Raw genomic sequence first — 14,782 nt, 5'->3', positions numbered from 1 at the left:
GAGCAAACGATAGAGGGTTTACTTTTTATTCAACTTTATATCCGAATGTCTCAACATTTCTTCAAGCGATATAATCGCGGATATTGACTCTCGGAATGACATTTTATTTACATCAATCAGAAGAATTGGGACGAGGGTCTGGTCTATCTCGAAGAGTCATTACTCGTCTCTGTTATAAAGGGGGATAAGAATCGGTTTTCAAACCGCGAGAAAAAAACTGACGTTTTTCACGGTTCACGTCGTTAATATTGATTATATGAGTCCGCAAAAAAAATGTAGACTTTGTGGCCGAAATAGTTTAACAACTCAACGTCATTTTCCACCATTTCCTTCAATACGGTGCATCGGTTCCGTCTAATGTAAGCCAAAACGCGAACACGTAGCTCGTTTTGCGCGAAACATGTGTCCCGATGACAGGTCTCTTCCTCGAGGGTAACAGAAAGGAATTTGGAAAAATGCCGAATCACACCGACCGTTTAAACGATCGAGAGAGATTAGGAATCCAATTTCGCGGACACGAAATCTCCGTCGATCCCTCTTAATTCAGCCATCTCTTCCATCGCGCCTGAGCAACAAATCGCTTTAGCTAAACTCGCTTAACTGGGCTTCGGTTCGCGCAAAGTTTAAGCCTTGAATTTTTTCCCTGAATATTTATGAATCCCGGAAAATATCTCTATCTCTTTCTTTTCTTTTTCAGCTAGCGGAAGTGTTACGCTGGCACGACCATGCGTCGTTCTCGTAATCATGGGATTATTGATGCTCCGGTAAGGATCGAGGATACCAATCGCCGCCCTTCGTGCTCATCCTCTAGGCCTCGAGGAGAAGCCACCCTCACGATGTGACACGATTACGTAATAAATTACCCGTGTTGTTTATATTTTTTATAATTGCAATTAGAGTGGAGCTAGAAACCACGTAAATAATTGTAGGCAGACGACACACACACTATCAGTACGTTAGATTTAAACTCGGATATGCGGAGAGAATGAAGAGAGTAAAGGGGTGGATTTTTTTTTTTTTTTTTTTTTTTCATTTAAAGCGATAAGATACAATCCCCGGAACCTTGCGGCGACTTGGTCGTTTACTTTTCGCGTTATACAAATTACGTATTTCTCGTGTAGTGCGCGAGGGACACGACGAACCATGCATTCTCGGTGTGTATATTCATCGGAAGGACAGGCACGTCACAAATCGCTGGTTTATGTCATGAAAATTCAGAGTCGCGACTCTTTACATCGCTCGCGGCGGCGACTCGTGCGTAAAGTGCATAAATCGATTTCTTCGGATGCACATACGCACGTTACACGCGCGCTTCGTCTCTACGTGAATATTCGCCGCGCAGTGCAAACCGAGAACGTGACGAATCTGCATTTCATCGAATTTTTATTAACTGCCCTACGTACGAATTATAGAGATGATAGAGTACAAGTGCACTTTATTCAATTTGCAAGACAATGTAATATATTAACGATTTCAGCATGACATGTATGTATGAAAAATTCCCCGCACATGGTCAGGATATATATATATATATATTTTTAAAAGATTTCTACACAGAGAGAATTTTCTCTTAGAATTTATTCTCAAAATACATGGTAATCGTGCGACAATATGGTATTGGAAGAATCTTATAAGAGTTTCTCTGATTAATATTTACCACAATAAAAATATTAATATGTGCATAGTAAAATTACTATGTACTATATAATACATAGTAAATTTTACTATATACATAGTAAATTCTTAGTAAATTTTACTATTTACATATTAATATTTTTTTTGTGATGAATATTAATTAGAGAAACTCTTATAAGATTCTTCCAATACCATATTGTCGCACGATTACCATAATTTTCAGGGTAAATTTTAAGAGAAAATTCTCTCCGTGTATTGATTCTATTAAATATTTATTGAATATATATTTGTTTGAGAAATTTATTGAAACGTCTCTAAAAGTTTTGTATAGTTATCTAAAGAATGTGTTTTGTCATTTATTCGATAAGCTTAATTATCGGTGTATGTCGTACAGGGCATTCCGGACGGTGAGGTGTTTAGTTAAGAAAAGGAGGACGACGCGCCTGTTAGTTATTACACGCCGCTTTCGCGCGCGCGTGTATGTGTGTGTGTGTGTGTGTGTGTGTGTACCCGTATAAATCAATAAAATAAACACGAATCGGCCTAGCGCATACATACCGAGAAGAGGCAGTGAGACGCGGCACAAACAAATCGTCGTCTCTGTTCGCCACCATCATCCGTAGCCCTTAACGATCTAGTCGCTATTAATCGTGTGTTAAACGAGATAATGTCCTAGGAATAATTGTACGACATGTGTGACTTGTAGCGTGCGTTTACCAAAGATTTTTCGAACTTTTCACGCTAAGCATTCCTAATTGTTAATTATATCACGGTGGCACGATACGTAGAGAGAAATTTCGTAAGTAAAACTGCCACTTTCTTTATCTATGGTAGCTATTAAGGGCACACTCTTGTAAATATGTATATATATATATAATTAATAAGCTGGACGATATATTATATATATATATATACTTGTCTTTAATTTAATGTTCCAAAAGTGAAACGCGCGATGTGAAATATCGATTTATAAAAAAAAAAAAGATTTGAATTCTAAACTGCGAGGGATTTTCTCTTCAGTAAATTGCATAAGTCTTTCTCGAAAATGTATTGTACATCAATCTAAAATAAAACCTTAACGAAAGATATATCGGGAGAATAATGTTGAATAATTAAATATCTTTGATAGAAGATGTTCAGAATAAAGTACATTTATCCAATCCACTTTTATTCCAAATGTCTCATAAGTGTCCCAATTAATTATAAAAAAATATCGCTAAATATATTAAAGATAAAGTAATTATACGTCTATTAAATTATATAATTCCTATAATTTTTTTCTTTCCTCAATCGTATCTTTAAAACACAATTCCGATTAATGATTGTAATAAATAGAATTTTAACATGAAGCATGTACACTGAAAAAAAATGTTGACTAAAAATCTTTCAACTAAATACTATTTTATTAATTGAACGTATAAAAGAGAGCATTTAAATTGATCATAACAAATCTAACAAAACGTATATATGACTTAAATACTAATATATGTCCAATTAATAAAACAGTAATTTAATAAAAGGTTTAGTGAAAAAGTTAACATATTTTTTTCAATGATCATAAGACACTCGCGTTCGACAGACAGCGTTCCATAAAGAAGGGGTGTTTTTTCGTATGAACGTTAGACGATTTAGTCGGAGACTTGGCGAAAAACTTGGAAATCTTCTGCTCATTGGGCATCTCCGTTTCCTCGGTCTCCTCCCATTCCACCGCCAGCGCTTTCGACTCGAGAATCTGCTCCGCGGTGGACCAGCTGAATCGAACGAGCTGCGGAAAGCCGAACACCTCATCCACGTTCGCGGACAGCCACTTTTTGGTGACCGGATCGGTCGGATAGCCACTACCGTATTCGGTCCCGATGGAGTCACCCTCGCGGAACCTCCACGCTCGTATCGCATGATCTCGCGACACCTTGGCACATATGCTGGCCGCGCTGACGATCGGATAGGTTGCGTCCGCTTTCTTCGCCACGACTATCTTCAGCCCGGGAAACACGCCTTTCAGTCGGGCCTGGTAAGACTCCGGTTTGCCGACCGTGTCCACGTAGATCTCGGCGACGTTTGCACCAGCCTCGATCGCTCTCTCGATCAGTCTGATGGCCGAGAGCATGGAGACCTCGTTGAGGGAGACTTTGGTACGACGATACATGCTGTTGGCGATAACGTTCGGCGATATCGCCTCGATCGCCCAGCCTATACTGTCCTCATTCTTGCAGATGTCATCGAATATCTCGTCGCGCTTCTTTTCCGTTAGACTTTTGGAATCGGCGCACCCCAGATCGACCAGCAACTGCTTACGCGACAGGGGAGAATACGAGATCCCGTAAACCATTGGACCTAGAACCGGACCGCGACCTGCCTCGTCCACCCCAAGCTGGCATGGCTCGTCCCTACAGATTTGTGGAACCTACGATGAATCAGTTCTTGCGATTACTTGTATACTTTATTCCATTTCCTAATTGTCATTCCTTCGATATCTTGTGATACAATGAAATTGCTCTGCGATCACTTTATTTTTTATTTCTCTCTTCTATTCTTCTATTTATTTCTCTTCTAGTATTATTTGTAATTGTTTTTATAGTAATTATGTGTTTAAATATTAATTATATATTTATATTTGTGGAAATAACAAATATTACTTCAAAAATATAATTTCCTTATGCAGCAACACCAATGAAATTGCTCTACGATCACTTTAATTTTTATTTCTCTCTTCTATTCTTCTATTTATTTCTCTTCTACTATTATTTGTAATTGTTTTTATAGTAATTATGTGTTTGTATATAAGTTTAGATATTAATTATATATTTATATTTGTGAAAATAACAAATATTACTTCAAAAATATCATTTCCTTACGCAGCAACACCAATATTCAACTTATAAAATAGAGATAAAAGAATGTTCATAAAAAAGGAGTTAAATTCTCTTCTAGTATTATTTGTAATTGTTTTTATAGTACTTATGTGTTTGTATTTGTACTTATGTATATGTATTTAGATATTAATTATATATGTATATATTTGTTAAAATAACAAATATTGCTTCAAAAATATAATTTCCTTACGCAGCAACACCAATATTAGAAATAGAAGAATGTTCATAAAAAAAGGAGTTAAATTGTTTAAAAAATGCACAGAATAATTGTTATAATAGCAAAAATATATCCATGTTAGTGTTTGACGTACTACAAAATTGTCAAATGTAGATATATGTGCATTGTATTTTCGAATCAGAATATTCTCGCATCAATTATCACTTTATTCATATACACAGAGATTTTTGATGTTATAAAACTATCTATTTACCTCCGAAAAGTGAATCTTATTGATGCTGTGATCGCTTTGTTCAAATAAAGGACTTAAATCCTCGTTACAGGTGATGACGTTAATTGTCTCTTGTTGCGAATCTTTTTCTTCTTCTTGGTCACCTTTTTCCGTCTCATTTTCGTCTTTTGTATCCATTTTTATGGTTTTATACTCGCGTGAAAAGCACGATTGAAACGATATGCATAACCTAAACTGTTTGTTTACACGTGCCAAGACTTTACCGCTAACTCGAATCTCGAATATTTGCGATACTCTCGCAAATTTGGGATCGATTGTATCGATGTCGTAGACCAATCAGAACAGAGGAAAAAATAGTAAACAAGCTCTCTCCGATTTCTCGTAATAACCTTCATTCATAATTTGTAAATAGTAGGTATTTAAACCTTTTATTTAAATACAGGTTGACGACACGAAAAATACCAAATATATAAAAAAAAAAAATTGTAAATAGTGGGTATTTAAACCTTTTATTTAAATACAGGTTGACGGCAAGGAAAATACCAAACATATAAAAAAAAAATTTGTAAATAGTGGGTAACATTGTAAAATCGTTTTAATAAAATTGTTGATATTGTAAATAACTCGTGAATATTTTATAGGAATTTTTTATAAAAATGCTCGAATTACTGCCGAAGAAAGCAATATTGCAATTGACGTCGAGGATTCGCAGTCGAGGTTTCACATCAGGTCGGCCGAACGATTTCGTCAAAGTTGTGGAAGTTGCACCGCGAGATGGGTTGCAAAACGAAAGGAAAGTGGTGCCTACCGAAATCAAAATCGATTTCATCAACAGACTGTCGACGACCGGATTGAGCAGCATTGAAGTAACGAGTTTTGTATCTCCAAAATGGGTTCCTCAGATGGCAGACAACGCTCGAGTGTTCCAACAAATTGAGAAAAAACAGGGCATATCCTATCCGGTCCTGGTACCAAATCTAAAGGGCTTAAAGAGTGCTATCGAGGCAGGTGTGAAAGAGATTGCAGTGTTTGGCGCAGCCTCGGAGGCCTTTTCCAAAGCAAATACCAACTGCACCATTGAAGAGAGCGTGAAGAATTTCAAGGTTGTTATTGGGGAGGCAAAGAAGCACAATATCAGGATCCGTGGCTATGTATCCTGCATTGCTGATTGTCCTTACGAAGGGGAAACTAAACCAGCTATCACAGCACATTTGGCTTCAATGATGTTAGATTGCGGATGTTACGAAGTTTCTTTGGGCGATACCATAGGCACAGGATCGCCAAAAAAAATTAAACGTGTCTTGAATGAGTTGCATCATGTTGTTTCCAATAACATGAGTTACTACGCATTGCACTGTCATGATACATACGGGCAGGCTCTAGTAAATATATGTACAGGTCTTGAAAATGATATAAGAGTCTTTGACTCTTCTGTTGCTGGACTTGGCGGATGTCCATATGCTGCTGGCGCTTCAGGAAATGTTGCCACAGAAGATTTATTATACTTTTTACAAGGACAAGGACTAAACACTGGCATAGACTTAAATAAAATAGTAGAAATCGGTGACTACATAAGCAAACAACTAGGAAGAACAAATCAATCAAAGACTGGGATGGCTATACTTGCTAAGACAAGTCGTCAAAAATGCTAGTCGCGCGATATTAAGTTTAATAGAGTTAAGAAAAACCGAAGAATTTTACATTCCAAAAATATTAATTTACTGTACATAACGCATACACACCTGTGTGTATGTCTTTTTTTATCAATCATTGTTATACATGAACAGAATATAATAGATTTTATATATAATAGATATTTGTATAGATTCAGATAAAATTGTATATCAAGTTATATAATTAATATTTGATTTATAATTTTTTAAATATTATATAGTACACACTTAGGTTTATGTGTCTGTGTGTGCCAGAATGATGTTGTGCCTATAATTATATATATTATATATATATATTTTGTATATTTTATATTTAATTCTGCTCAGTTGTACGAGCAACATAATTATATAAATTTTTTACAATAAATGCATATTTTAAATAAATTATTATTTATTTTGATGTTATTAATATATTGAATATTTGATATACGCACAAAAATTCTATTAACTTTTTAATATGATATCTAGATTTAAATTAATTAAAAATAAATGTAAGGAATATATATATGAATTAATTTAATATTTCTGAAATACTGACACATTCATATTTAAATTTTATAATCTTATCGAATCTCCTAATAATTTATCGCGATCGAGTTTTTATTTTCAGACTGTAAATTGCAAAAAAACACAGACTTAAATAGATTAAATAAAACACAGCGACTTAAACAAATTGAATAAAATTTTTCTATTATTGTATTTTCTTTCTCTTCTTTCCTTCTTATTGATTTTTATGGATTTTTATTTTCTATAGGACACAATGCTACATTTTCTCTCTCTCTCTCTCTCTCTCTCTCTCTCTCTCTCTCTCAAGTCTTTCTATTTTTATTTTCTCCTATCATTAATTCGCTTGTAAGTATAACGTATATATTGTCATTGTTATCTTACTCTTTGCTTGTACATTTTATTTGTTAAATTTTTGTAGACTATATATTTTCGTTTTTCTCAATTATAAATAAAAATTATAAATATAATATCATTGATAATTTATCCGAAAATAGACGTATAAATACACGTATTTTTTCTAACAAAATGTAATAAGATCAATATACAGTTTGAATATTGCTTTCATCAAAATATTCTACGCGTTATATTTTTTAATAATCGCGTGCTCTAAACGAGTTTAATTGTGTCGCGGAATACTGCTTCAGTCAAGGAATTTTATATACTTCAGGGAATTGCTTTTATATGCATATTTTAATGCATATAATTAATAATGCAGTTAATAATAAATTTTTTATCATAATAATACAAATATATTATCAAAAAAGAGAGAGAGAACGGCTTGCCGTATTTCGGCAAAGTCAGAAAGGATTTTCATCAATAAATTATTACCTATATAATTTAAATAAAATATAATGAGACTCACACTTACGATGTGCAGCAGCGAAGTTGTAATCTGTGAAATATAAATAAGATATGGAAATTATATAATGAAATTTGATAAAATAAAAAAATAAAAATAATAAAATTTAATAAAATAAAAAAATTGATAATTTGACATAATATATTATTTTAATTCAGTTGAAATAAAAAATTCTAAATAAATAATTAATTAATATACCATATAGTTGTTCTGGCGTTGCCCGATGCTACCCTGTGCCTCCTCGTAAACGATGCACTTGCACTTCGAAAAACACTTGCAGTCGCGAAATGCGTCGCACATTGACACTTTGACATTACGATGCGGAAGTATGACCGGAAACGCGCAACAGTCCACTTAGAATACGATCGACAACGTCGAAAAACTGCGGAAATTCGCGGCGAAAGCACCCGGTAATTCTCGCGATCCGTCCTCGTTTTGCGCGCGAAAACTTTTGGCGGCCCGGCCCGAGTCGGAGCTGTGACGTCACGCATCACGTGACCCCGCGCTTACAGGAGAATAGGAGAACGAAAGTTGAGCAAAATTCGCAGTCGACGAGATTAATCTTGCTTCTGCGATCACAATCACGATGCAGATACACGCGACGCGATCGGATTTATACGATAATTAACGACGTAAAGACGCTAATTGATTATTCACACTCGTATTTTCGCGGACCGACACGGAAAGAGCGCGAATGCGTGATCACGAACAATGCGAAAGTGCACGAGAGGGCAGCAGCATTCAAAAATAAGTTCACCCCAGCTCGCGCTCCGATTGGTTGGACAAATTCCGCGCCGACCAATCGGAGCCTGGGGAACTCTTCGTTCTGATTGGTCAATCGAGTTTCGTCCTAGATACATAATATTTTCGAATACAATCTAAGCTGCGTTCGTTTTTGACGCGTTCAGCGCTATAAACATTTTCTGTTTTCGTTTGATATTCGATGTACAACAAAGACAGAAGATGCTTAATTATAGTACTGAAATAAATGATTAATTATGATACTAAAAAATAATAAATAATAAATTATAAATTATAATTATTAATTATAATACTTAATTATAGTACCAAAATTGCAATGTTTCACTATATTATAAATGCACAACTGCAATTATTATATTTCTGACAAAATATATAAATAGCATATTTTCGTAATTTTTACAGTATTAGAAGATTCTTTCACTTGCTGATAATACTCATGTCATAACATATGAGTTATTATCAGCAAGTGAAAGAATCTTCTAATGTTGACATATATTTTATGACCGAGTATTATCAGCAAGTGAAAGAATCCAGCAAACACCGATATATAATTGTTACATTGCTATAATAAAACGGAATATACGTGTACGTTACATGTAACATCCATGTTAGTTGTAATTTCCCACTCATAGATGTAACATTTTAATATAACATATATTACATTGTAGTTATATTGTCATTATATCCCAAGATAGCACTGACTTATCAATACATCAATGTACTATTTGGTATATAATTATAATTATATACCAAATAGCGCATATTGATGTATTGATAAGTCAGTGCTATCTATATAATTATAATATTATATACCAAATAGCACATTGATGTATTGATAAGTCAGTGCTATCTTGGGATATAATGACAATATAACTATACAATGTAATATATGTAATCTTAAAAATGTTACATCTATGAGTGACAAATTACAACTAACATATACGTTGCATGTAACATGCTTGAGTATATAACATTTATATACTGTGTTTGCTGGAAATCTTCTAATGCTGCAAAAATTGCGAAAATATGCTTATATTTTGTCGGAAATATAAAGGTGCCTTTTCACGAGCCGCCGAAACCGATTGTTTGAGCGACAAAATGATCACGTAACATAACTTTTGTCACTGTAATTTTTGTACATGAAAAGGATATGTATAGCAGCGCAACAGAATTGAAAGTTGTCATTATGCAGACAATCTGCTGAAATATATGTCTGGAAATAATTAGAGTCAACTATAGTTGCATGTTCTTCTGCTTTGCTGCCTGTGCTGTTCGTTATCATTATTTGATGAGAGATACCATTTCATGTACAGCATACTGTTGCAGCAGTTTGTTAATTGTTATTGATGAAGTTTAATTGAACGAACAGCAAAAGCAGAAAAACATGCAACTAGTTAATTCTAATTATTATTATTATTATTATTATTATTATATTAGTTAAATAATAGATTTTAACATAATATCGTGGGATCAAAAATGACTCAAAGAAGTGTAAAAACTATAATGTTAATTAATTTTATTGTCTTATAGTAATTTTAGGAAAGTTATGTAATTATTAACAACATATCAATAAATGACTGATATGATTGATTGATGTCTTTCGGAAGAGTGTATTTCATTTTTTTATTTAATCAAATAAATAACCATAAAAATATACCCCCATAGCAAAAAAACCAGTGATATCACAGTGATATGCTCTGGATGTCATAGCAATGTGCGAATGTCCGCTTTGTCACAATGTGATGTCACAATGATATCATTGTGACATCACACTTTGTGACAAACAAGTGTAATGTCACAATGATATATTGTGACATCACATTGTGACAAAGCGGACATTCGCACATTGCTATGACATCCAGAGCATATATCACTGTGATATCACTGTGATATCACTGGTATTTTGCTATGGGGGTAATATCCTACTAATGAGAAAGTATTTTATGTTGGGATCTTAAATGATCCCACGGTGTCATAAAAAATGAAACATGAACACTTGTGTATATATATTTATGAAAAATTAATTTGGAGACATACACGAATCATAATCATACAGTAATTTTACCAATAGTTGAAAAATTATTTTGATATATTAATTCCACCTTCTGAAGTGTATATAGATGGCAGGCAAATAAATCCATGCAGCTTGAGCTTCTTCATATGTAATTTACATTTCTTATTGTGACGCTGTCAGGTCGCAATAAATTTTTGGATCTCTCACAATATTACGGAGTGATTGTTATGCAGAAAATGTTTTGAATCACTTGAAATCTTTATTTAAGAGGATGTATACAACGCGTTGTAACATACGTGTCATTTAAATTCTTCCATTGAAGTGTTGTACATCTTCGTCAGGTGTACAAAAAATATTTGTACGTGTATTGTTCTCTGGGCTTCGCATAGAAAAAAGTATTTATAAACAGTGAAAATGAGCTCGGGCTTCATATCAGAGGCCGAACTTGCCGAACAACGACGAATTCGACAAGAAGAATGGGATCGTGTGCGAACTGCTGATGAACCTTTAGGTTAGTCCATGTTTTGTTCATATTTTACACAGTACATAATTCTTTTGCAATCCTATCTGTAGATGTTGAAAGTATTGTATATATGCTACTTTAATAACTATTAAATTTAACAATCTCGAGTCTTAACGAATGTTTGGAAAGTATGTTCATGTGCATTACGGTTTACAGAAGCTCCAGATGAGCCTTATGATCCTAGATCATTATATGAGAGATTACAGGAACAGAAGAATAAAAGAGACATGGAGTATGAGGAAGCGCATAAATTAAGTAAGTGGAGAAATAACATCAAGTTTGTTTTAATTATGGAGTGTCGTATAATGCTCTAGTAAGAAGCACTTGTTAACGAATTAATTCATTATTAATATTGAAAATTAATCATTCTGTCTACTACAATAAACAGTTTGTTGTTAAGGATTTATAATAGTATGTTAGTACGATAGACAAATTTTCAAATATTCTGAGATTTATTCTTCAGTATTACATATTTAAACAATCTAAATACTTTTTCAGAAAATATGATCAAAGGATTAGACGATGATGAAGTCGAATTTTTGGATTTGGTGGATAGAACTAAAATTGAAGAGGAACGTAAAAAAAATCTTGAGGAAGAAAAAGAAATGCGTGATTTTAAAGCTGCAGTTGCTTCGCTTCAAGAACAGAATTTAAATGAAAAGTTGAAACAAGAATTGAAGAACCCACCCGTCAGTAGTAAAAATGTTTGTGGAAGGTATTTTATTATATCATCAAATATAAGCTTTAAGATAATCTTTATCTTAGAAATTATAACATATATTCTCTGTAACTTCTAAGTTATGATTTTAATCTAATAATTCCTGAATAATTTAATAATAACAGTCAATGGAACATGCAATTTTAACTATATAAGTTTTAAAATAATCTTTATCTTAGAAATTATAGTGCATATACTAGTAACTTCAAAGTTATAATTTTAATCTAATAATTCTTGAATAATTTAATAACAGTGAATGGAACATGCAATTTTAATTATATAAGTTGTAAAATAATCTTTATCTTAGAAATTGTAGTGCATATACTATGTAACTTTGAAGTTACAATTTTAATCTAATAATTTTTGAGTAATTTACTCTGTAACTTCTAAATTATAATTTTAATCTAATAATTCTTGAATAATTTAATAATTTAATAACAGTGAATAAAACATGTAATTTTAACTATATAAGGTTTAAAATAATCTTCATCTTAGAAATTGTAGTGCATATATTATGTGACTTTGTTAAGCTATAATTTTAATCTTAATAATTCTTGAATAATTTAATAATAACAGTGAATGGAACATTCAATTTAAACTTTTTTGTTAGTAGCCGTTCTTCACAATTAAAGCTGCCTGCAGGTGTAGTGTTAAAACGATCTGACAAGCAAAAACAAGGTAAAAATTCTAAAAATATTATGTACATTACTTCTAATATATATATATATATATATATATATATATATATATATATATATAATATATTATTTCCTATAATGTGTATAAATTATTTGTACAGGCGAAGCACTTAAAGGAATTAAAAGAAAGTTGCCCTCATCCGATGATACAGATGATACTCCAAAAAAGAAAGAACTGCATGTATCTAGCAAGCCAGTAACTGATACTTCTAATCTTGAGTCAGATAAACAAAACGATAAAAATATATTAAATCAAGATAATAAAAATAACGAATATACTGGACTCAAATGTATCGGCATCTTACCCGGTCTTGGAACATATGATAATTCTAGTGACAGTGATTGCAGTTCTGACACAGACCAAGAAACTGAACCAAATCCATCTATATACGATATGTTAGGCCGAAAAATAAAAACATTGAAAGAAAAGGAAAAAAGCTGAATATCATATGTGCACAAATAAACATCACATACACATTTATGCATATATGTATATATACATACATACATACATGTATGTATGTATGTATGTATATGTATGTATGTATATGTATGTATGTATATAAATATGCATATATGTATGTATGCATGCATATATTGAAGGTAATGTTTGTGAATATAGAAAAAATTATTATGTTATTGTATTTTAATTGCGTGAATATATTTCCACGTGAATATATTATAAAAATTAGACACATAATCTGTCAAACTATATTTAATAATTTTATAATCAATTTAAGTATTTCACACAAGTGTTAATCTTGATTAAGCATTTCATCAGAATGTCAAATTTTAATGTATATACAATTCAAGTGTAGCATAGGAGTATTTGTGTAAGATGGAATATGGTGATTTGTCAATGAAATAAATAATAACTCTCATGTATTCTTTTCGCTTTTATTCGCTATTTTGACCATATTGATATTTTTTCCCTAAAATATATCAAATTATATTTATTATTATGCTTATTACAGTTGGAACAATTTTAAAAATCATTATATTGTTAAATCTTGATGTCGCTATTAATAAATATAAATAAATAATAATTTAAAATTCTCTACACATATATCTTTCCACTAAAATTGAAAACGAGAAGACATAATTATTGTCAGATATTTGCATATCTTTACCCTATAATTAATCTCAATATTTCTAACTATTTGTGTTATTAATTAGGGCATTTTAGAAATATTAATATTTTTATAAAGTTTTATTGTACATGACGTTTGTCGCTTTGAGTGATTAAATGCATTTAAAAAATGCAACAAAATTACAGGTAATCGTGTGTCTGTAATTAATTACGCTAATTAAATCATCTGTAATAATTTAGGTGCTACATGTGTATATGTATTATATATATTTAAATATATATATATATATATATATATATATATATATATATACATTATATATATATATATATATATATATTTATATATATATTTAAATATATGTATTATATTTATATATATTTAAAATTTTTTATTTCGAATTTTCGCGCGTCTCGATACTTGACTCGCATATCGCTTCTCGATAGATCCGCCATTTTGCGCGCAACTCATCACGTCGTTCGCTCGCGTGTCGCGTCGTCCTGCGCATTTTTCGTGATTCTGTGTAGTCCGAAAGCGAATTTCATACGGGAGTGTGTCGTATCGTAATTCATTAACAGTCGCAATATAATTATCGTTATTATTATCCGCGGTTCCGGTTCCGTTCGTCGTGAATCGATCGAAACTCTCTGAACGCGTACATTCAACCTCCTCGTCGAGATGCATCGAAAAATGCAACGAGATTGCCAGGTAATCGCGTGTCTGTGCTTAATTGCACTAATTAATGCGTCTGTAATAGTTGATGTGCTATATATATATATATGTATGTGTGTCAAATGTCATAAATTTTTCGTATCAAAGTACTTCGAATTTTTATTCTCTACATCAACCGCGCGAAGTTTGCCGGGTTCGATACTTCGAGAATCGCAATTTCGCTTATCGATAGGTCCGCCATGTTTGCGCGTATCGAGTGTTGATTCGTGTCGAGTCGTCCTGCAGTTCTGCGCATTCCCGCGATTATTTTGTCGTCCGAAAAGTTTACGCGCGTAAAAAGTGATCGC

At 32.5% G+C, this 14,782-nt stretch overlaps 4 protein-coding genes across 9 annotated transcripts in view; 3 read left to right on the top strand and 1 right to left on the bottom strand.

The window, feature by feature from the left end:
- LOC114929992 (uncharacterized) overlaps positions 1-2,795 on the top strand; it is a 312,459-nt gene extending 309,664 nt beyond the window's left edge. For all 3 annotated transcript variants that reach the window (XM_085489768.1, XM_085489770.1, XM_085489769.1), the window contains one exon: positions 698-2,795. In XM_085489768.1, coding sequence (XP_085345894.1) covers positions 698-768 — 71 coding nt within the window. In that variant the 3' untranslated portion in view covers positions 769-2,795. The remainder of the gene's footprint in view (positions 1-697) is intronic.
- On the bottom strand, positions 2,669-5,188 carry LOC114929931 (ribonuclease H2 subunit A). The gene is made up of 2 exons (XM_029301652.2): positions 4,940-5,188; positions 2,669-4,039 (listed from the first exon to the last, which is right to left on the bottom strand). Exons 1-2 carry the CDS (start codon positions 5,093-5,095, stop codon positions 3,191-3,193), a joined length of 1,005 nt encoding a protein of 334 aa, XP_029157485.2. The 5' UTR covers positions 5,096-5,188; the 3' UTR covers positions 2,669-3,190.
- Positions 5,189-5,258: 70 nt separating this feature from the next.
- Hmgcl (hydroxymethylglutaryl-CoA lyase) lies at positions 5,259-6,975 on the top strand. Of its 3 annotated transcripts, XM_085489766.1 has the most exons (3): positions 5,259-5,329; positions 5,442-5,490; positions 5,560-6,975. In XM_085489766.1, exon 3 carries the CDS (start codon positions 5,575-5,577, stop codon positions 6,568-6,570), a length of 996 nt encoding a protein of 331 aa, XP_085345892.1. In that variant the 5' UTR covers positions 5,259-5,329; positions 5,442-5,490; positions 5,560-5,574; the 3' UTR covers positions 6,571-6,975. The 3 variants fall into 3 exon arrangements, with proteins under 3 accessions (XP_085345892.1, XP_085345893.1, XP_029157486.2); XM_085489767.1 differs by lacking the exon at positions 5,442-5,490 and having other exon boundaries at positions 5,269-5,329; XM_029301653.2 differs by having other exon boundaries at positions 5,273-5,490.
- Positions 6,976-10,856: 3,881 nt separating this feature from the next.
- On the top strand, positions 10,857-13,557 carry LOC114929911 (PSME3-interacting protein). Of its 2 annotated transcripts, none has more exons than XM_085489665.1 (5): positions 10,857-11,244; positions 11,413-11,511; positions 11,755-11,971; positions 12,588-12,652; positions 12,774-13,557. In XM_085489665.1, exons 1-5 carry the CDS (start codon positions 11,148-11,150, stop codon positions 13,112-13,114), a joined length of 819 nt encoding a protein of 272 aa, XP_085345791.1. In that variant the 5' UTR covers positions 10,857-11,147; the 3' UTR covers positions 13,115-13,557. The 2 variants fall into 2 exon arrangements, with proteins under 2 accessions (XP_085345791.1, XP_029157457.2); XM_029301624.2 differs by having other exon boundaries at positions 12,585-12,652.
- The last annotated feature ends 1,225 nt before the right edge of the window (positions 13,558-14,782 follow it).

This window comes from Nylanderia fulva, unplaced genomic scaffold (genome assembly GCF_048542155.1).
Source record: "Nylanderia fulva isolate GAGA-0341 unplaced genomic scaffold, ASM4854215v1 Scaffold9, whole genome shotgun sequence".
Classification (NCBI taxonomy): Eukaryota; Metazoa; Arthropoda; class Insecta; order Hymenoptera; family Formicidae; genus Nylanderia; species Nylanderia fulva.
Note: the sequence above shows the minus strand (reverse complement) of the source record. Positions and strands in the feature narration are given on the sequence as shown.

Excerpts from the sequence above, each read along its gene's own strand:
- Hmgcl (XM_085489766.1), top strand. The coding sequence starts at position 5,575 with ATGCTCGAATTACTGCCGAAGAAAGCAATATTGCAATTGACGTCGAGG.
- LOC114929931 (XM_029301652.2), bottom strand. The coding sequence starts at position 5,095 with ATGGATACAAAAGACGAAAATGAGACGGAAAAAGGTGACCAAGAAGAA. Across the intron at positions 4,040-4,939 it reads ATAAGATTCACTTTTCGGAG|GTTCCACAAATCTGTAGGGA; the intron begins GTAAATAGATAG and ends GATTCATCGTAG.
- LOC114929911 (XM_029301624.2), top strand. The coding sequence starts at position 11,148 with ATGAGCTCGGGCTTCATATCAGAGGCCGAACTTGCCGAACAACGACGA. Across the intron at positions 11,512-11,754 it reads TGAGGAAGCGCATAAATTAA|AAAATATGATCAAAGGATTA; the intron begins GTAAGTGGAGAA and ends ATACTTTTTCAG. Across the intron at positions 12,653-12,773 it reads ATCTGACAAGCAAAAACAAG|GCGAAGCACTTAAAGGAATT; the intron begins GTAAAAATTCTA and ends TTATTTGTACAG.